Source organism: Cotesia glomerata, linkage group LG4, assembly GCF_020080835.1.
Source record: "Cotesia glomerata isolate CgM1 linkage group LG4, MPM_Cglom_v2.3, whole genome shotgun sequence".
NCBI lineage: Eukaryota > Metazoa > Arthropoda > Insecta > Hymenoptera > Braconidae > Cotesia > Cotesia glomerata.
The window spans coordinates 25,722,903-25,746,759 of record NC_058161.1 but is presented as its reverse complement, the minus strand read 5'-3'; the positions used below and the strand labels follow the sequence as shown (position 1 = coordinate 25,746,759).

Genomic DNA, 23,857 nt, shown 5'->3' with positions numbered 1-23,857 from the left:
GTCTAAGCACCCAAAACGAATACACCCAACATGTACCGCTGGGGAAGAACCACCCGGGATAAGTAGTGACGACATAACAATAACAAACTGTGTAAACATCCAAATGATTATTTTTTAATAAAGTATGGAAAGTCAAGTTATAGAAAATTTCAACGGAGTTTATTTATTATTGTGCCAAAATCCAAAATTTAAAGGAAGGACTTATATAGGATATACGGTGGATCCTGTCAGAAGATTGAAGAGGCATAATGCGGGTATGGATTTCGGAGGAGCGAAAAGAACTCACAACAAAGGTCCTTGGTACTGTTGAATTTTGTTTATTTTATTTTTTACTTGGAGTTTAATTAATTATTTTATTTTTTTTTTTTGTTTTTAGGAACATGATTCTCATCGTTCACGGATTTCCAAATTCTAGGTTAGGTCTAAGGGTATGTTTTTTAAAATAAATAATAATAATTATTAATTAAAATTTTTACGAATTGTGTTTATAATTTATTTTTTAATTATTTACTAAAAAAAATTTTTTTTCTAGTTTGAGTGGGCATGGCAGCATCTAGAAATGAGTCGACACACACGACATTTGCTAAAAAAAAAATCAAACCAGACCCAGGTGAATTATTTAATATCATCAATGGCCCAGATGTTGCAAGTTTCTCCGTGGTGCCGACTTCCGCTTAAAATTCAGTGGCTGGATTTGAAGTTTTCCGCTGACTGGATGATGAAGCTCCAGTTTCCGAGGCACATGGAAGTTCACTATGGAGCTGTGGAAGCCAGGAAGATTGGCTGGGTTTCCAAGCAGCTTCAAAAGAATAAATTCCAAAAAGAAAATAATATAAATTGTACGAGTGATTTTAATAATAAATGTTTTGTTTGTAAGGATGAAATTGTTGATGAGAGAGATAGAGTTGAGTGTGTGTACAAATGTTGTAATTGTATTACACACATTTTTTGTTTAGCAAAATTATTTCGGAAGAATGATAAAAAGATTTTGCCTATCAATGGAATTTGTCCGAGTTGTCAAAAAATTGTTTTGTGGGGTGATATTGTTAGAAAAAAAATCGGATGTTTTGTAAATATTGATTAATTATTATTATATAATTTTGTAATTCAAAATAAATTTTTTCATTATTCTCGTTATAAAATAATTCTACCTGTTGCTGTGAATTTACTTTATTAATTAAAAATTACGATATTGTTAATACTACTTTAATAAATATTTTTTCATTAAAAAAATAAGCTGAACTACCCTGATAGCCAGCGCTTTCTCAGTAAGTGTTGACTTCCAGCAGTTAAGGTTAATTTATACATCAAGTTGGCGGTAATTCTTCACTCAACAACAGTTGTAAGCAAATTGACGGAAATCTACGGCCGCAACTTGAATACAAGTTAACAATCAAACTTGTAGTTAAATTTCCTTTCAACTTTACTACAATTTGACGGAAATACTTTTACAGCAAGTTTTGACGTCTATTTGCAGAGTAAGTTATAGGTAACTAATAGGTATAATCGGTCGCTTTGCCAACTCTTTCCGTTAAGTTTGCTTCAAATTGCGGACGTAGATTGACAGTAAGTTATAAGTAAGGTGGCTATCAGGGACGATGAATGAATTGCTTACAACAGCACTATCTGGCGATCGCCTCCTACTTTTTTCCGAACGTAAACAGAAGAGATGTCAATAGTACGACACCAACTAAGTAACCTGTCTATTGTATGTAAACATACAATGTAAACATTGCATAGCTGCACTAATAGAAGGATTTCTCAGTATTTATTTAAGAAGATTTCTCAGTATTTAAAAAGTATTTCTTAGTATTTTAAAAATATTTCTTAGTATTTATAAATACTATTTATATAATTATTATATTTGTATTTATTTATTTATTAATAATTATATGTATATATATATATATATATATATATATATATATATATATATATATATATATATATATGTATATATATATATATATATTTATTATAAATACTAAAAAATATTTTTTTAATATTAAGAAATCCTTCTATCAGCGTATGTTATATTTTTGTAAATTTATTTTCAGCAAATTTTAAAGAATAATACATTATTTTATTATTGAAAAAGGGAGTGGGGGGAGCTGAAAAAAAATTTTTTTCTAACTATTTGACTAATTTAAAAAAAAAATGAATGACCCAATTTACCCCCCATTTTTTTCCCATGGCGCCCAATTGTCTCCTCTACCGCCGAGGTAATCACAGATTCGGTAGAATCTGTGCCAGCCCAGTTCAAATCTGCGTTGTAAACGGAGCGCCAGACTGTACCGAGTGTGTTTACTGTAAGCAGAACGGTATTTCGAGGTGCAATTCCGATTTAATTCGACGGTACTTCTTGTTCCTAAATTTTTATATTATAACAGTAATTCATACTTTTATTTTACTGGATATCAATTAGTATATTCAATTATAACCATTAATTTACTTGAAATTATTAAATTTTATCAGCACAAACTATAGCAAAGCTCAAAAATTTCGATCCCGACTTTTTCGATGTAAAAGTGACATGCCACAGACTAAGTACTGAGAATGATGGTGATCCTCAATAGATGGAAAACTACAGTTAAAAAAGTACCCTCAAAGCGCATACCCGCCAGGGTGCTGCTACAATTATTTTTACATAAAATGTAGCTTCAAAGCGGATAGTTTGCTATAAAAAAATGCAGCCAACTTCAGATTTAAGTTAGTACCAATTGCAAATTTTTTATTATAATTACAAAAAAAATACTGAAATCCGAACAAAAACAAGTTTCACTGTAAAAAAATCGCGCCAAGTCCACGTTCATCCCGAACAAAAACAGTTTCACAAAAAGTGCCAAGTCCACGTTCATAAGACTATTAGGAAAAAAAATTTTTTTTTCTTTAAAAAAAAAGATACAAAATAAAAAATTAAAAATCCAAGTAACCGATATGATTGTTTTTGATTTCGGAAATTAAAAAAAATTTTATTGTAAATTTAAAAATTAAAAAAAAATTTTAGAACGTATTTAGTGTGCGTGGTTGCAAAATATTTTACTTTTAATGAAATTCGTAAAATCTATTTACTAGGACTTTAAAAATTGAAATAGACAATGACGCACACCAAGTAATGTTCTAAAATTTTTTTTTTTAAATTTTTACAATTAATAAAATTTTTTACTCCGAAAATCAAAACAATCATATCGGTTACTTGATTTTTAATTTTTTATTTTTGTATCTTTTAAAGAAAAAAACTAATAGTCTTATGAACGTGGACTGGCGATACAAAGTGAAACCGTTTTTTGTTCGATTTTAGTATTTTTGCTATAATGAAAAATTTACAATCTGTACCAACTTAAATCTCGTGTTGACTGCATTTTTACCGCAACCATCCTTGAAGCCAGTTTATGTAGATGCTCCAGTGCACTCTGGCGGCCAAATGTAAGAAATTACTTTTTAACTGTAGTTGCTTATCTACAGGAGGATTACTACACATTTTTATTTTATCTAGTCTGTGGCGCTGACCTTTCTCCATAAAAAAAAGTCAGATCGAAATTCAGCGAGCTATAGTATGTGCTGATAAATTTAATAATTTCAAGTAAATAAATTGTTATAAGTGAATATAATTAATTAATACGGTGAAGTAAATTATGAATTACTGTTATGATAAAACAAATTGATAAAAGTACCGTAGAATTAAATAAAAATTTCGCAGCCTCAAAAAAAATCGTTCTGCTTACAGTAAACACAAGTCGGTAGTTCGGCGCTCGTTTGCCAGATTACGGATTTGAACGGAACTTGGCGCCAGATTCTACCGAATCATGACAAAAATTTTTTTTTTTTACAAAAATATAAAATAGAAAAATTTAAAAATCCAAGTAACCGATATGATTGTATATGATTTTCGGAAATTAAAAATTTTGTTGTAAATTTAAAATTAAGAAAAAATTTTGGAACGTATTTAGTGTGCGTCATTGTGTATTTTAATTTTTTAAAGTCCTTAGTAAATAGATTTTACGAATTTCATTAAAAGTAAAATATTTTTTGCAACCACGCACACTAAATACGTTCCAAAATTTTTTTTCTTAATTTTAAATTTACAACAAAATTTTTTTAATTTCCGAAAATCATATCAATCATATCGGTTACTTGATTTTTTAAATTTTTCTATTTTATATATTTGTAAAGAAAAAAAAAAAAAATTTTTTTCTTAATAGTCTTATGAACGTGGACTTGGCGCGATTTTTTTACAGTGAAACTGTTTTTGTTCAGGATCATATTTGCTCTGCGACAATACACGCGCTAAGAGATGTGTGATAGAGCTTACACGTACGCATGCGTAAACTTTATCAAGCTTATAAATAACAAGAATATAAATTATAACCCTTCTATTCGTTGGTCGCGCTACCCTGGCGGTTTCGGCGACACGGTGAAAGCACGGTCGCTTGACGGTTGTTTCACGGTCGTTTCACCGTATAAAGTTCGTTCTTACCGAGCGATCTGTCAGTCAGCATCGGATATCGTTGTGAATGATGTCTACAACCCTGATAGCCAGCGCTTTCTCAGTAAGTGTTGACTTCCAGTAGTTACGGTTAATTTATACATCAAGTTGGCGGTAATTCTTCACTCAACAACAGTTGTAAGCAAATTGACGGAAATCTACGGCCGCAACTTGAATGCAAGTTAACAATCAAACTTGTAGTTAAATTTCCTTTCAACTTTACTACAATTTGACGGAAATACTTGTACAGTAAGTTTTTACGTCTATTTGCAGAGTAAGTTATAGGTACCCGGGAAAAAATGATCAGGACTGATCAGACCTGTCCATGCCTGTTCATGTCTGTTCATGTCTGAAGTGTTAAATACGCTCAGATCTGATCAGATCTGATCAAGCCTGTTCATGTCTGAAGCATTAAATATGCTCAGACCTAATCGGAATTGTCCATGCCTGTTCATGTCTGAAGCGTTAAATACGCTCAGACCTGATCAGACCTGATCATGTCTGATCTAGCCTAAAATAGATAAGGATTAAAACTCCATATATCAGCTGACAAGAACTGTTCATGTATGATTTGCCCTCTTAAATGATATTTTAAGTCTGGAAGAAAAATTTTATCGAAATATAGACTGCAGTTCTATTTTTAAAATTAATACGTTCCATATGACGCATCAGTTTCTATCCCCCTATAAATTTTAAATGTACTAATTTCATCAAAAATTTCGGCTTATACAAGCATGAACTTTTTAATTTTCCATGCCAAAACGATGATTTTTAACAATGAATTTTGACGCAATGACATAAAATTTTTTACTGTGTTCCATTGAATACGCGAAAAATAAGATTATTTAGTAAAAGTTTGAATTTGATAGCATGAAAATACCAAAATATATCAGTTGATATCGATAAGCGATAAGTCCTTTCAAGGTGTCTGTTATTATCTTAAGCTACGTCTTGATCCATTGCAGTAGTATCAAAGGCTGCTAAATTGTAGAACACACAAATAATTCTTCATTTCCTATACGTTTTAATTAAAAAAAAACTTCAATTTTAAAAGAAAACAATAAAATTATAATTACGGAATAAACCTTGAAAAAAATTTTTTTTTTACTTTACATAGAACCATATTTTAATGAAGCGGAAAAAATACATAGCCATCCCAAATAAATCACTCTAATATACACAGTAAAAAATTTTGCTTCATTGAGTCAAAAATCTTAGTGTTAAATATTTAACACTTTTGTGTGTAAATTTAACATTTATTCTGTTAAATCAACACAAAAAAGTGTTAAATATTTAACATAAAAATTTTTAACACAAAATTTTTTGACGCAATGACGCGAAATTTTTTACTGTGTATAATTAATTATTAATAATTAATAAATTAAGTATAGAACTCCGTTAACTATAAGAATAAGTCATCTATAAAATTTAAATTACTTAAAGTAGTTCTTTCTTACAATATTTCAAACGGCCTACAACAAGGTACAGTAAATTCACCTCTTTTATTTAACCTCTATACCATTACACTATTATCTCTATACGGACTAAACGTAGACGAAGACAAGAAAGCCATAGCGTTTGCCGACGATCTCTTAGTTTATGTCACCGGCAATAAATCAACAGTTATAAATACCTCACTCCAGATGCTCTTCGAAAATATCAATAGCTACTTCCACACATGGAAACTTAAAACGAACACCTCTAAATGTGAATCAATCCTATTCCGACCGACATTAAAAAACGCATATTGTGATGTCAGAAAAAATTGGAAAAATTTCCAAATTCAAGAAAACAAAAACTCAAACAAACTAAGCGGTGAAGATTCCGATCTCTAGCACTCACTGCGTACTCCCTGATCAAGGCCCGAGGTGGCTGGCTCCTGATCTACTGCTGTAACTTACACCTCGGCAGATCAAGCTCACATCAGCCGTGGCCTGCGTCGTCGGAAACTACGACACAGGTTCCGGACACTCCCAGTGGGTTACAACAGAGAACGATCTTCTTCTTGCTAGGTCAGTTAGTGTGACCAACCCATTAAGGGGAGTTTTGACTACGGGAGCGTATTTTATTTAGCTCCTACCCTCTGTACCTTGTCAACTAAGAGACTCAGTGTCATCCAAGGACAGCGAGCGTTCTCCCATCCGTATTTTTTTTTTTTTTTTTTAAGGGGGGGGGGGAATCCTTTTTACGGATTCTAGGCATAGCTGTTTGGCCTGGATATGTGGCGACTCGACGCAGCGTCATACTAAAACTCGACGCTGACGCCCCTACCCACTAAACCCTAAACCCCTTTCTCTTCTATCCTCTGATCCCCCATGGTACCGCCGTAAGGCATTTCTTCGCGGGGGGAGGAATTAGCTGCCGCTCTTCCTTCTGGTGGCTAAAACGTTATTTCTTTCTTCTAGATTCTGTCTTTCGCTCTTTTCCTCTCAATGGGTCGCAACTCTGTAAGCACTTTTGTAGCAAAAGTGCTTGTGGCGTTCCAGGCAGCTTCTAACGACAACATTGCTTCTACTATTGATTCTGGTTGGGTTCTCTTTTTCAGAATCTTCTCTAACTCATCGCGCTGTTGGTTGAAACGTGGACACACAAAGAAAACATGCTCCGCATCTTCATTGACCCCTGGACAGGACGGGCACTCTGGGGTATCATCGTGCTTAAAGCGGTGACGATACTTCCGGTAACATCCATGTCCTGATAACATCTGCGTTAAATAATAGTTGATCTCACCGTGACTCCGGTTGAACCACACATCAATCCGAGGTATGAGACGGTACGTCCACCGAGCTTTCTCTGAAGAATTCCACTCCTGTTGCCATCTTGCGATGCTGTGTTGCCGTTTGTGTGTGTGTGTGTGTGTGTGTGTGTGTGTGTGTGTGTGTGTGTGTGTGTATGTATGTATGTAAATCTCTTATAACTTTTGAACGGATCATCCGATTCGATCGAAATAAGCGGCGTTCTAAAGAGTTCTTTTGCCCCTAGAATTCTGATACTAATTCACAAAATTTGAGTCGATCAATTTTGAGAAATCTCAAAAATAAAATTTCCAAAAATTCGTTTTTTTGAAATATCTTCTAAACGGATGAACCGATCTATTCCAAAAACTAATCAGCTCTTAACCGCAAAAAACCACGTCGATTGCCACCAGCCCGGTCAAAATCGGTTGATTAGTTCGTGCGATATCGTTGTCGAAAAAAATTGAAAAAAAATTTTTTTTCAGAATTTCTATGAAATTTTTAGTCTGACCAGTTTACGCTTAAAGTTATTGCGGTTTGAAAATTCAAAAAATAGTGTTTTATAAAACTTCCATTAGCCTTTTGAGCTCGAAAAGCTCAAAAGCACAGAACAGCGATTTATTTGAGCTCGGAGAGCTCAAAATTACACAAAAATTATATTTTTAAGCTCGAAGAGATTAAAAAATAAGCGAATTGGTGAGCACTTAGGTATGGAGGTAGCGGGAAGTTGCAGGGATGGCCTTTAGGGTCAACCGTTTTCCTAATTTTTATTTATTATATTAAGTTGAAAATTTCCGAACACGGACAGTTTTATGTAGCTTAAAATTTGCAGTAGCACCAGATTTAAATAGTTATTTAGAAATTTAAATAGTTATTCATCTCAGAACCAGCGAAGAATCACCATGAAGCATTTACTCGTGCTGACATGGTGCTAAGCTTTTCAGATTGGAACGCGTTGTTAGTAGGATAGCTATCTCCCTGCATAAACGTTGACTCCCTAATCTGGTGCAGCATGTCCGCAAGAGCAACGAGACCATGCTGGCCCAAGAGCTGTTGCTGGCTTCCTATCTGAGTATCCTGGCGATATCCTTCAAGTGTCCAACACCCAGATCTGGGTCCAAATCCCCATGGAGAACCCGCTCAAGCAGATGTCACCACACTGACGGGGAAAGTTGCTTGCGAGAGTGCCTGGAAGTAGTGGAACGAGTTCACGTTCATTTTACCGTGAGTATCCTTCCGATAACGTACAATCCTGGCATTGTTGAGTTGGTATTCTATTTCAAAAAACATGTAAATGTATTTTAAAGAAGTAAATAAAGTAAGTACAATATTTTATTTATGAAAAAACAATAATGCGAATTACTTTTATTAGATTAATATTATTGATTTTATAAATTCTACAATTAATATCATTAATGTTATTATTTTAATAATAATTATAAGTCTTATGCGGAAAATATAACCATTTTTTTTATATAAACAATTTTTAAGATATGTACAATTTTTTAAAGTGCTTATATATTTTTAATAGTATTTTCAATGAACTTAAAAAAACTTCTAGTTTTAAAACAGGTAAAAATACAAATGTAACTAATTATCAATGCTCATAACAATGTAAGACATGAATAATCGTCACTTATTAAATTTTTAAGATATGTACAATTTTTTAAAATGCTTATATATTCTTAATAGTATTTTCAATGAACTTAAAAAAACTTTTAGTTTTAAAACAGGTAAAAATATAAAATATAACTAATTATCAATGTTCATAAAAATGTAAAAGACATGAATAATTGTCACTCATTAAATTTTTAAGATATATACAATTTTTTAGTGCTTATATATTCTTAATAGTATTTTCAATGAACTTAAAAAAACTTTTAGTTTTAAAACAGGTAAAAATACAAAATATAACTAATTATCAACGTTCATAACAATGTTAGATGTGAATAATCGTTACTCATTAAATTTTTAAGATATGTACAATTTTTAGGATATGTACAATTTGTTAAAGTGCTTATATATTCTTAATAGTATTTTCAATGAACTTAAAAAAACTTTTAATTTTAAAACAGGTAAAAATATAAAATATAACTAATTATCAATATTCATAACAATGTAAGACATGAATAATCGTCACTGATTAAAATTTTAAGATATGTACAATTTTTAAAATATGTACAATTTTTTAAAGTGCTTATATATTCTTAATAGTATTTTCAATGAACTTAAAAAAACTTTTAGTTTTAAAACAGGTAAAAATACAAAATATAACTAATTATCAACGTTCATAACAATGTTAGACGTGAATAATCGTTACTCATAAAAATTTTTTTTTTTTAGAGTACATGTAATGTTAAAGTTGTAGATTATCCAAATATGGAGTCGCTATTTGGAATCCTCATCTTCATGCCAGCTGATTTTATTCACTGAAAATAAGTTTTTTATCTATATCTATATATATAGGAGACTTTTTATAGATATAGATAGTCACTCATCACGATATCTCTGGAACTATAAGACCTAGAGACTTGAAATTTGGCAGGAATATTCCTTTTGCCAAGTAGAGGTCAGCTAAGAACGGATTTCACGAAATTCCACCCACAAGGGGGGTTGCGGGGGTGTTCACGAAAAAAAATTCATATTTTTCAATTATGGCTTTTAATAGTTCAAAACTTGGTCAGAATGTTTCAAATTACATTTAGAAATTTTTTAAAAACGAATTCTGTGACATTCCACCCCCCTGGCGTGCCAGTGCGTGGGCGTCAAATTAAGAAAAAATTCGTAAATTTCAATCTATAGCTATTAATACTTTGAAACATGGCCAGAATGCTTTTTTGGCGTTTTTGAGCTGTTAAGAATAAATTTCATTAAATTCTACCCCCATGTCCGTGCGTGGGCGTAAAATTAAAAGAAATTGTACCTTTTAATCTATAGCAGCTAAAGGATTGAAACTTGGCCAGATTGATTTTTTTGGAGTTTTTGAGCTGTAAAGAATGAATTTTATGAAATGCCACCCTCACAAATCCTTGCGTGGGCGTTAATTAAAAAATTATAAAATTCAATTCCTAAAGGATAATAAGAAGGCATTAAATATAAAAAAAATTAAAAATTTTTATATAAGGTAAAAGCCCTAATAGATGATCATGTACCATTATATGATCACTCTATGTATTTGTATACCTATATTTGTGAATCTATATATATATATAGGAGATCCCATTTTTTAACTCACTCATCACGAAATCTCAGAAACTATTAGGTCGATTGACTTGAAATTTGGTAGGAATATTCCTTTTGCCGAGTAGAGGTCAGCTAAGAACGGATTTTACGAAATTCCACCCACAAGGGGTCTTGCGGGGGAGTTAACAATAGAAAATTCCCATTTTTTTTATTAATTTATGTGTGTAGTCATTTGTTTTTTGTTTCCGTCAATAAAACAAAAGACGATCGTTTTTTCGTCATTATTTTTTTTTCTAGCTTATAAAGAAGTCGGAAATAGTATATTACACACCTAGGGAAGTAAAGTAAGAAATGTCTCAGATCACATGTAATTGTCGGCCGAGGCGAAGCCGAGGTTGACAAACATGTGATCTGAGGCTTTCTTATTTACTTCCCGTGGAGTGTATACTATTTTTTTGCTCGACGAAGGCAGAAAGCGGCACTTTCGTTTAGCGCAGCGGGCCGAAAGTTGACGCTTTCTGCCCGTCGAGCAAAAAAATGTATAACATCAACTCTACGCTTTCAATGCTTCTCCATCCACACCATCCCACGCATCCACCCACGCACTCCCACACATCCACCCACGCACTCTCACGCATCCATCCACGCACTCTCACGCATCCATCCATGCACTCCTACGCATCCATCCATGCACTCACCCACATCTTCTATATATATATGAGATTTCCACGTATATAGTCACTCATCACGATATCTCTGGAACCATAAGCTCTAGAGACTTGAAATTTGGTAGGAATATTCTTTTTACCGAGTAGAAGTCAGCTAAGAACGGATTTAACGAAATTCCACCCACAAAGGGGGTTGCGGGGGCGTTAACAATCAAAAATTCCCATTTTTAAACTATAGCTCCTATAGACTCCAAATTTAGTAAGAATCTTCTGTAAGAGATCTAGAAATAATCTATGAACGAATTTTACGATATTACACCCCACAGAGGGTTGTGGGAGTGGGTATTAACAATGAAAATTTGTAATTTTCAAGCTATAGCTCCTACAGATTCCAAATTTTATAGGAAATTTCTGTACGTGATGTAAAAATAATTTATTATTATTATTATTATTATTATTTATTGTTTAAAGGCCATGGAGTCGTAGCTCCTTGCGGCCTTCCAAAATACATTACAATGAATGTTAATTAACAAAAGTAGTGTATTACAAATATTACTGGTATATTATACATATAGTAAGTACATCAATATATCACTCCATCATCAGATAAAAGTATTTATTAAAGACAATAGTCAAATCACGCATTCTCTTCGCTCAACAAAAACTCGAAACATGCTTTACGGAAAGCCGGAAAAGTCGATTGTGAGGTGCAGTCTGAAGGTAACCGATTCCATATCCTAATCGCACTCACTAAAAAGGATTTGTCATACTTGGTGCTGTGGCAACCCGGTACAACAAGCAAATCATTCCTTTCATCCCCCCTGCGCGGCCTAGACTCACAAATTTGTAAATTATTGCCAATAAGTGGCTTTTGCTGTAGATAAAGCGCTTTATAAATTAAACAAGACATGAAAAAACTTCTCCTACTTCTTAGAGTTAACCAACAGGTTATTTGATGTTTGACAGACTGATTTGTTCTTGAGCAAGCGATAGTGATGATGGAGTGAATGAAAGTTATTCACGCGAGCGAATGTGCTTTTTGAGCACCTCTATCCCATTGGACGGCAATAACTTCAGCGGCGGTTTCTCCGAATCGATTCTAACAAACACTGAGGCTGCAGCAATCCACACATTTTTTGGAAGTAGCTTAGGAAAATCCTTTAATACCTGCGAACGAAATTTGTAAAGAGTAGGCGGATGACGGCGATGAAGACGAACAGGGTCCTGCGAGATATTTTCCTCGGCTAATAAATCATTATTTTTAATAACTACATCTTTGGACTTCCTGATCATTACATCCACAGCTTCTTTACATTCAAACTTGATTAGAACATCCCTGCGTTTATGCTTAGCATTCCTCGTTCTAGCTTCCAACTGGTTTACCGATCCTTTTGACATATTTGACTCCGAAATCATCCCGAGGTACATCAAGAACATCAAGTAAGTTATTTACAACTTCTTTTAGGTTTTCCTCTGCCACTTCTTCTAGACCGGAAATTGAAATCTCATCCGCAAGAGCCTGTGCCTCAATTTGGAGGGCTCTTTGTTCGAAGTTACAATTAAGCAGAATATCTGCTGCCCTTGAAATCTTCTCAGCCTCCTTTTTTGAGCCACCTGAAAATCCTCTATTTTCAAGCTCGCTCACTCTTTTCTCCAAACTATTAAATTTAGCATCTAGTGCAGCCTGCTTAGAAATAATATCATCTACCTTTGTGTGTAAATCTTGCGCTGACTTTTCAAGGTTATCCAATTTATCAAGTTTACTTAGCTTGGGCAAGTGAACAGCAATCGATGTCAATAAATTCATTGAGTTTGTTTCTGAACATGCAGGACATTGTTTATGTACCGCATCTAAAGCATCAGGTGCGGATCCAAAGTTGTATCTAAGTTTAACACATGATACATGAAACTTGTGGTGAAGATGGCAGTTTGCTTTAATGCAGTGTGCCGAGTCTGATATCTCCGAAAAACACAACACACAAGCCATAATGAATACAACACCTTTCCTATAAGTCAATCAGATGGCAGCACCAAACAGACAGAGTCCCACAAGCCAACTGCAAAGTCCAACCTCAAAATTGCACTAATTTAAAATTGATCACAAATAACAAATGAACTACTTAATGCCCAATAACAGTTGATAGTTAAAAATATTCCCGAAAAATTACTGTTCAAAAAACTGTCCCTACAGTAAAAAATAGACAAAATCAAACTGAAATAATAGCAAACAAAAAAGCACAAGAAAAAGACGCTGCTCACTCTACACTCTACATTCTACACTCTACACGTTACATTTATGAACGAATTTCACGATATCCTACCCCAAAGAGGATTGCGAGGGCGTTAACAATAAAAAATTCCCGTTTTCAAACTATAGCTCCAATAGACTCCAAACTGGGTAGGAATTTTCTGTAAGAGATGTAGAAATAATATAGGAACGAATTTTACGATAGCTCACCCCACAGGGGTTTGCGGGGGTGGGTATTAACAATTAAAATTTTTAATTTCAAAGCTATAGCTGCTATAGACTTTAAATTTGATAGGAGTCTTCTATATGTGATATATAAATGATCTAAGAACGGATTTTACAACGAATCACCTCCAATAAGGATCGCGGGGTGGGTGTTGACAATAAAAAATGTTCATTTCCAAAATATAGCTTCTGAAAACTCTAAATTTGGTAGAAATCTGTTATTTCTCCTGTAGAGATCATCTCAAAATGGATTTCAATAAAGTTTACTTCTGATAGGAATTGCGGGGTGGGTGTTAAAATCTAAAATTTTAATTTCCAAACTGTAACTTCGACAGACTTCAAATTTGGTGGGAGTCTTCATGCATCATGTCGAGTTCAGTTAAGAATGAATTTTATCAAATTCCAATCCCAAAGGGACTGCGGAAGCGTTAACAATGAAAATCTTTCTTTTCAAAACAATAGTTTCTATGGACTCGAAGTTTTGTTGGAATATTTTATTTTTAATGTAAAAATCATTTCGAATAGGATCTTACGAAATTTCTCTCTCACATAAGAGTGCGGGAGTGATAGTTGTCAAAAAATTCATATTCTTCAAATATATTTCCTAGAGATATAAAATTTGATAGAATCTTAAGAGAAACAGGTAATTACAGGGATGGCCTCCAAGGTCAACGGATTAAAATATTTTCCTTTTTTAATAATTATATTTTCTTACCACAATCGTCTCTTTGGCAGCGGCGAAAAAGTCATTGTAAGGTTTCTAAAATTTAACTTTACATGTAGCTATATAGTCAACGGACTAAGTATTTTGCATACATTTCATTTTTGCTGATCACATAACCAATGAATTGTTCTTATTACGGGATCGCGGGAATGTAACAGATTAAAATGAAAACATTTTCTAAGCACTTGAGATGTGGAAAAAAATTTGGCTATTCATTTTAAGAGATTTCGTAAAATCAAAAATTAAAATCGTAAATCCAAAAATGATTATTCATTTTTGGAGATAGCCACGGGAATGTTATAGTGATTGCACATTGAAAGTTACAATGGATATTCGCTAGAATTATGACATGGATAAAAGGTACAGGCCAATCCGATAGAATTTTGAATCTATGCAAGTCAGAACAATACTTCAATTGAATTTCAAGTCTAGATCTCAAAATACAATTTTATAAAGTGCCCAGCGGAGCGGGCGGGTAACAGCTAGTGAGTAAATAAGTAAATACAAAGAAATACTAAAATGTATACTATCATAAACATTATATTACAATATCAGTAAAAAATTATTCAATCACGTATTGAAGAATAATGTGATTAAATTCACAACACACGCGATAAGTACAATTATATTCAACCGATGATTTTTTAAAAAAAGCAAGGTCAGTATTTAAAAAACACAGCTTTGGTGTCATTGTAACCAAGTCACCCTGAGATTAAGTCTACAAAATACTAAATCACAATTATTATTATTACAATTAAAATTACAAATATATTTATAATAAATTTTTAAATGAATATAACCAATTAAAATCTCAAACATTGAAAGGATATTTTTAAAAAATATTTTTTTTAACATTATTATATATTTACTACCTGTCTATCACTTACTCGCATTACTTTAAATTTAGGCGTAAATTATCGAAACTTAAAAAAAAAAACATCTGGTTATCTAAATGACAAACTGAAATTTACTTATGACATTTCATTGTTTTTTTTTAATTATTTCGCTGCTGTTTTGTCAATACCCCCTTAAGTTCGATGCTTCATTGTCTTCTCAACAATTACAATGACACAGAAAAACGAAAATATTAATACGGTAGATTATTATTCTGAAACTGAAAGTAATCAATTATAGATTATTTTAAATGCAAATACTTACAATAAATAATAACAACAATAAAATCTGCTTGATGCTTCTTGAATAAACATAAATTAAATCTGACTTTCTCGGCAGTCAGGGCAGAACCAATACTTCGTTCTTGGTATTTTCGATATTTTGACGCAATCAAAATCGTACCAGCAACAGCAGCAATCACAAAAAACAGTTTTTTCACCACAAATCTCTTGACATTTACTACAATGAAATATATTTTTTGTACGTTTATCATTTACCCACTGTGCAATTTTTTCCCATACTTCTTCTGTGCAATAGTTTTTTAATAGATCAATATTTACGTTTACTTCCATGAAGCTATCTCCAATGGTTGAGCCGGTAATTGTCAAATCCTTTAATTTAATTTTATGTTCATTGTTCATTGATGCTTCAATTAATTCATTAGGCAAAAGCAGCCATTTCATCGTGGTTTTGACTTTATCGATTTTTTTCTTCTCAATATATGCAAGAAGTGCTTTTGCTTTGAATCGACCAATGGCTGTTAGGCTTGATCCTTTTGGTCTTCCTTTATTTTTAATGACAGTCGGTAGTTGAATGTGTTGAACAGGATCAACTATATCATTAATTGATGAACTATTAACGTCAGTTTCGTTCGAATTTCCATCACTACCCTCGCGGTTTTGATAATGCCGTAAAAATACCGTAATTTTTCGGCATTTATGCTCATGCCGTATATTTACCGTTATAATTCGGTAATAATGCGGTTAAACTATAGTTGTTTTGGCCAGTTTTTATACTGTAGTTATCCAGTATATATACTGCACTTATGCTGTACAGTTACCAAAAATATACTATACAATTACCGCATTAATGCCCAAATTTGACCCAAAAAATTCCAAATAATTACCGTAATAATACAGTAATTTTGCCGAATATTTTCTGACATAATGGATAATTATTAAAGATTTAGTTTTATTTTTAGTTCACTTCTATGTTAGAAATGAATAAAATGAAAAATTTCAAATTTTGCTTTTTATTCTCCATCGCTACTTTGCAAAAACAAATACTGTTTTTGAAAAAAAATATGTAGAATATTATTTTTTAATTAGGTATTTAGCGATAATTAATATAAAATAATACATATGTTAAGTAAATATATTCTAATTTTAATTTCAATTTTTAATTTCTCACTTAGAAAATTGCAAATTTTCTAAAATCGAAAAGTTATATTGTTTCACATATATAATTATATTATTTAATTTTAAATATGCTTATCGTAAGATGGACGGTGTGGCTTAATGTATATAGAATAAGCAAAAAAACAATATGGTATAGACCGGGTAGCTCAAATGGTAGAGTAGCCGACATGTCCCCAAGAAGTTCGGGGTTCGAATCCCAGTCCGAGCGTTATTTAATTTGACACCATTTTTTAAATATGGTTTTAATACAGTCATTTTACCGCCTTATTACCGTAAATATGCCGCATTTTCAGCGTAAATGTATCGCATTTTTACGGTAAATGTTCCATAATTTTTCGATAAAAAAACTGACCAAAACAACCGAAAAAATCCTGAAAAAATACAGCATTAATACTGTATAATTGCGACATTTTTTCGGCATTTACAAAACCGCTAGGGTAATAAAAAAAATATTTTCTGATTCTTTCGCCGATTTTTTAGATTCCGTAGATTGAAACGCTTTAAAATTTTTTTTGTAATATTCATTAGTCCATCTTGTCGGACATAATTCTTTCAAAAATAAGTTCAATCCAAAATTTTTTCGGGATGCGAACAAATGTCGGCATGATAAACTCAAAGACTGATAAAAAGCACATTGACAAGCAGTAGTTGAGACACTCATCATTTACGATTTTGATTGTATTGTGCAATGATGAGTATGAAGATCACTGTGTAAAATAGTTACAAAGTCCGCAGCCTTGAGCTCCTTTTGTACATACTCAAAAGCTTTGTTTGTAAGAATTTCAGAATACAATTGCTCACAAGGGCTGTAGTTATTAACAGAGGGTCTTGTATAAAAATTTTTCATAGCTTTAGTTGCGGATGCAATATTGTGGCTTCTATCCCAAATAAAAAACGAATTAATAAACTCAATTAGAGTATTTTCAATTCCGAGAACTTGTTTTAATTTACCATTTGAATTTTCTAACCAATTATTAGTTTTATTATCGAGATTTCCATTTATCATGGTATAAGAGGTCCTCTCATCACGAATATTGTGCCAGTTTTTATTAAAATAATCGATAACAGAGGTGGGTGCTTGTTCACAAAATTTTGCGTAAATTTTATTGTACTCTTCAGGAGACGAGCTGTAAGCTAAACTCTGTAAAATACTTAAGCACTTATCTTTATCCTCGCCTGTAATTTGCATTTCTTTAGTTTTTATTTGCTTTGAGAATGATTTCAACGTATGAAATAAACAAAGATACATAGAAACATGAGAGAAAACTTCTTTGATAGCTTTCCTTTCTACAAGGTCCTTATCAGTCATCACACATTTCAGAACCGTTGGCATATGATGAGAAGCAAAAAATTGATAAAGTCAAAACCATGATGAAATGGCTGCTTTTGCCTGATGAATTAATTGAAGCATCAATGAGCAATGAATATAAAATTAAATTAAAAGATTTAAAAATTACCGGCTCAACCATTGGAGATAGCTTCATGGAAGTAAACGTAAATATTGATCTATTAAAAAACTATTGCACAGCAGAAACTTGGAAAAAAATTGTGCAATGGGTAAAAGATAAACGTAAGAAAAATATATTCTATTGTGGTAAATGTCAAGAGGTTTGTGGTGAAAGAACTGTTTTTTGTAATTGCTGCTATTGCTGGTTTGATTTTGATTGTGTCGAAATATCGAGAAAACCGAGAGCGAAGTATTGGTTCTGCCCTGATTGCCAAAAAAGTCAGGTTTGATTAATGTTCATTTGAAAAGATAATCTACATAACTTTAACATTATATGTACTCCGAAAAAAAAAACTATTTTAATGAGTGACGATTATTCTTGTCTTACATTGTTATAAACGTTTATAATTATTTAAATTTTGTATTTTTACCTGTTTTGAAACTAATAGTTTGTTAAAGTTCATTGAAAATACTCTTAAAAATATATAAGCACTTTAAAAATATTGAACATATCTTAAAAATTGTTTATATCAAAAAAAATGGTTATATTTTCCGCATAAGACTTATAATTATTATTAAAATAATAACATTAATGATATTAATTGTAGAATTTATAAAATCAATAATATTAATCTAATAAAAGTAATTCACATTATTGTTTTTTCATACACAGACAAAAAAATTAACTTGATTCAAGAGAAAAATTCTTGAACCAAGAATATAATTTTGAAGAAGGTAATTGTCTTGAATCAAGACGAAAAATTCTCGAATTAAGTACAATTTCCTTAAATCAAGAAAAATGTTCTTAAATCAAGAATTTTTCTACTCAAACCAAGAATATTGAGCTCTTCAAAAATATATACTTGATTCAAGAACATTTTTTTTCTGTGTATAAGCTTAACATCATTGGGAAGTATTTTGAGTCGATTAACTCACCCAGATATACTAACATCGGTACCGAAACCAAGCGCTTAGCTGATGAAGCAGCTGAACATATTAAGACAAATCTACAACACAATAGATTTAACAACATCACGTATACCGAGTTCTCAGATTCCAACAAGGCATATTACCCAGTTCAAGATCCAGATCATCCAACTTATTTCCGCTCATATCTCGTAGTCAGCATCCTCTTGAAAAAAGCCAAAAACAAAACATCTAGTGGCCTAGATAAGATTCCAATGATTGCATTGAAGAACCTCCCACTACAAATAATAATGGATTACACTCCCTGATTAAACAACTGAATTCGACCGAATTAAAAATTTTAATTCTGTTATATTCTGTTAAATTCGGTAAAACCGAATTCAAAAGAATTAAAAATTTTAATTCTGTTCAATTCTGCAAAACAGAATTCAACTAAATTAATAATATCAATTCTGTTAAATTCGGTAAAAAAGAATTCGAAAGAATTAAAAAATTTAATTCTGCTCAATTCTGTTGAATTTTGCAGAACAGAATTCAACTGAATTAAAAATATCAATTCTGTTATATTCTTGTTAAATTCATCAAAATAGTATTTAAAAGAATTAAAAATTTTAATTCTGCTCAATTCTGTTGAATTCTGCAAAACAAAATCCAACTGAATTGAAAATCGCAATTCTGTTATATTTTGTTAAATTCGGTAAGACAGAATTCAAAACAATTAAAAATTTTAATTCTGTTCAATTCTACGGAATTTGGCAGAGCGAAAATTAAAAAAAAAATTGAAATTTTCAATTCTGTTCAAGTATGGAAAATAAATCTGAAAATTGTAACATAATGTAAATTAAATACTACTGAGTTCTTTGAAATTTAATTTTTTATATTTTGAATCGTCTTAAATCTTTTACTATCGCAATTTCATTGTTATTAAATCCTAAAACTATGATTAAAATAATATCTATGAAAGGATTTTTCATCCAAATGAGAAATATTGTTATCAATTTTTGATTTTTCCTTACCAAAGTCTTGTTTTAATGAATAAATTCTAGTGATAATAAATATCTTGCTGTCGAGCAAAAAAAATAGGATACACCCCTCGAGAAGTAAATAAGAAAGCCTCAGATTACATGTTTGTTAACCTCGGCTTCGTCTCAGCCAACAATTTTAAATGTGATCTAAGACATTTCTTACTTTACTTCTCTAAGTGTGTAATATACTATTATGGCCGGGAAGGGAGTTCAAAATATTCTAGAGCCAAGTAGAAAAATTTCTCGGATATGAAAATTTTGAATTGAGAAAAAAAATTCTTTCGTTAATGAATATTTATTCTTCGTACGAAATTATAATTACTTACTGTAGAAAATTTTATTTTATAATCTAAGTAAACAGTTTTATTCATTTCAGAGTACTATTTACTTAACAGGCGAGACCATCTTTTTCTCGGTTTGCTCTCACGGAGTTCAACGGAACTATCTCTGTTGCACTCCCAACAGCAGAGCAATTGCAGTTTCGATTGGTTTCACGAAACGAATAAAATTTTTGAAAAAAACGCTTTGTGGTGAAATAGTTTATTAAATTATCTATTATCTCTAAAAAAGTTTTTTCAAAATTTCCATTCGCTTCGCTAAGCCGATTGAAACTGCAATCACTGGTCTCGGTTGTTAAGGAAGTTCAAGCGAATCTAACATAAAAAATAATTTCCAACTTTGAGCTTTGAAATTAAGTATACGTATAAATAAATACGTCATTTATCTAATCCCAAAAGTTTAAAATGATTCACCGCTTAGTTACTTAGATATTAAATTTTAAAAATCACATATTTTATCTCCTTATACACGAGCTCTTATGGCGGACAAACTTTTGTCGAGACTTTAATTATTTTTTTCAATATTAACCTCCCAATTTTAACGGATAAAAAACTATACACAAGAAACTTGGATTATTGCAAAATATAAAAACAATTTAATAATAATACATTACCGATATAATTTTTGAAATATTTAAAGTCAAATTTTATGTTTGTAACTCGTTTACCGTCAGCTATTTATTCGAATAAAGATTTGACAACATCGCGTCAACAGCTGAAAAAAAAGAAAAGGATAGAAGTATAGTTACAGAGATGTTTAACTCACACACTCATCCACGTCTCTGTTATGAGTATAATCAAGCGCGCTATTGCCAAATTTTTTTATTTATTCCGGCAAGTAATAAATACGAAAGTCATTTTATTACTTTACTTTATTAAATAAGTAAAAATCATCAATTATTAAATTGTTTAAATTATTTTAAATTAAAATAAAGAATTTTGACGAATATTGGGAAGACTAAAATTAAAAAAAAATTTTAACATTATTTTGACTCATTAGTTACGCTCGAACTTCCTGAATTAATACAAAAATATTCAGATTTCAACAAAATTTTTAATTTGTTTTAATTCAGTTAAATTCCGAGTCAGAGCCAAAAATCCGAGGATTATTTCCGAATTAAATAGAATTCAACGAAATTGAACATTTAAAATTTATTTTAATTCAGTCACAGTCGGAGTCGGAGTCAGAAATTCGCGGATCATTTCCGAATTCGAAAGAATTGAACCAAATTGAAAATTTTGAATTTGTTTTAATTTAGTCTAACTCGGAGTCAAAACCAGAGATTCCAGAATTATTGCAGAATTCAACAGAATAGAACTGACTTAAAGATTTTGAATTTGTTTTAATTCAGTCTAATTCGGAGTCAGAGCGAGAAATTCGAGGATTATCTCCTAATTTAACAGAATTGAACCGAATTGAAAATTTTGAATTTGTTTGAATTCGGTCTAATTCAGAGTCAGAGCCAGAAATTCAAGGATTATTTCCAAATTTAACTGAATTGAAAATTTTGAATTTGTTTTAATTCGGTTTAATTCGGAGTCAGAGCGAGAAATTCGAGGATTATTTCCGAATTTGACAGAATTGAACCGAATTAATAATTTTGAATTTTTTTTAATTCGATCTAATTCGGAGTCAGAGCGAGAAATTCGAGGATTATTTCCGAATTTAACAGAATTTAACTGAATTAATAATTTTGAATTTGTTTTAATTCGGTCTAATTCGGAGTCAGAGCCAGAAATTCGAGGATTATTTCCGAATTCAACAGAATTGAACCGAATTAATAATTTTGAATTTGTTTTAATTCGGCTAAATTCTGGCTCACCTACCGAATTAAACAGAATTCATTTTAAAGTTAGGTACCGAATTAACAGAATTTAACTGAATTCAAAAGAATTAAAAATTTAATTCTGTTTAATTCGATCGAATTCAGTTGTTTAATCAGGGGCTACTATCTTCAACAACTGTCTTAATCACGCTTATTACCCCGAAAGGTGGAAACGAGCAAAAGTAATTCCAATTAAAAAACAAGGAAAAGACACAGCTGACCCTTCTGGATACCGTCCCATCAGCCTCACCTCCAATGTCAGCAAGATATTTGAAAAAATTATTAAGCTCAACATATTAGACCACACTGACAAACATAAAATCATCCCTGACAACCAGTATGGATTTAAGGCTAGACACTCCACGATTCATGCCATAAATAAATTCTCATCAGACTTAAACCGATACCTCTTCAATGGATACATAATTGGTGCAGCTTTATTAGACATCGAGAAAGCATTTGACTCGGTTTGGCTGAACGGGCTAATCTACATTCTGCTACGTAATGACTACCTCATTACACTGATTCTCTTAATTTGTGACATGCTACATGGAAAATCTTTCGTGATCTGGGATGGTATACGCATTTCAGAGATTATTTTTTGGATCCTAGAAGGGTTCCAGCAAGGTACTGTTACAGCCCCAGTGCTCTTCAACATCTATAACAGTGAAGTCTTGAATTTATTTGAAATGAACTCAGGTAACTTGACACACTCTGGAGCGTATGCTGATGATGCGGTGGTTTATGTTGCAGGTAAAAAAATACCGATTATACAAAATACATTGGAAGTGCTGGTAAATAAAATTTACAAATTTTATAAACTCTGGAACCTTAAAATCAACGGAACGAAAAGTGAAACTATCCTTTTCCGGAAAACGGTTAATGAAATCACGTCGCTGACTAAACCATTCATTAAAATATTCAATATCAAAATTACTGATGAAGATACCGGGGAAGTAACCATTGTGCCGAACAAAAAAGTCGTCAAATATCTTGGAGTCCATTTCGACTATTTGTTAAGAATGAACAACCACCATCACACCCAGCTTGAAAAAGCTAAAAAAGCCTTTAGGGCGAACTCCAAGATATTTTTTATAATAAAACAATGGAGACCAAGGCTAAAATAATATGCTATCAATTGCTCATTCGACCAATTATAGCATATGCGGCACCTATTTGGTGGAATACTGGTCTCTCAGTTATGGAAAGTTATAGAAAGTTCAAGAGGTCATGTCTTAGAGCCTGCCTGGGGAAATACAGAACTTCAGAATCCAACTACGTAAAAAGAATTGACAATGAGTCAATTTACAACATGGCAAACATCCCAAGATTTGACATATTTACGCTAATCCTAACAAGGAATTACTTTGGTACCTTATATACTATCGATAATGCTGCACTGGCAGCTTTAAAAGTTGAAGAAGGCATAAATGTTACTCGCATGGCTCATAGCAATTACTCACCACCAGAGCTGTTCACTAACCTGGACAGACGCGGCTGCATCCAGGACCAAAATAATATCCCTGTTATTTACCATATACAGCGTCATTGCGCCAAAAAAGCCATCTGGGCAAGTATGGATAATATACCTAGAAACAAATGGGTATACTCCACAGCTTTATCAAAAGCCGATAGAGAAAGCCTTGATCGACTGTCCGAACCTTACTGGTGGCTCTATGGAGATGCGAAACATATGGACGAGTTGCGAAGAAG

General features: G+C 32.0%; 1 protein-coding gene across 1 annotated transcript; it reads left to right on the top strand.

Annotated features, from left to right (window-relative positions):
- Positions 1-4: 4 nt before the first annotated feature.
- On the top strand, positions 5-1,093 carry LOC123262366 (structure-specific endonuclease subunit slx1). Its single transcript, XM_044724533.1, has 3 exons — positions 5-300; positions 377-428; positions 533-1,093. The coding sequence occupies exons 1-3, from the start codon at positions 125-127 to the stop codon at positions 1,082-1,084; spliced, it is 780 nt and encodes a 259-aa protein (XP_044580468.1). The 5' UTR covers positions 5-124; the 3' UTR covers positions 1,085-1,093.
- Positions 1,094-23,857: the final 22,764 nt, after the last annotated feature.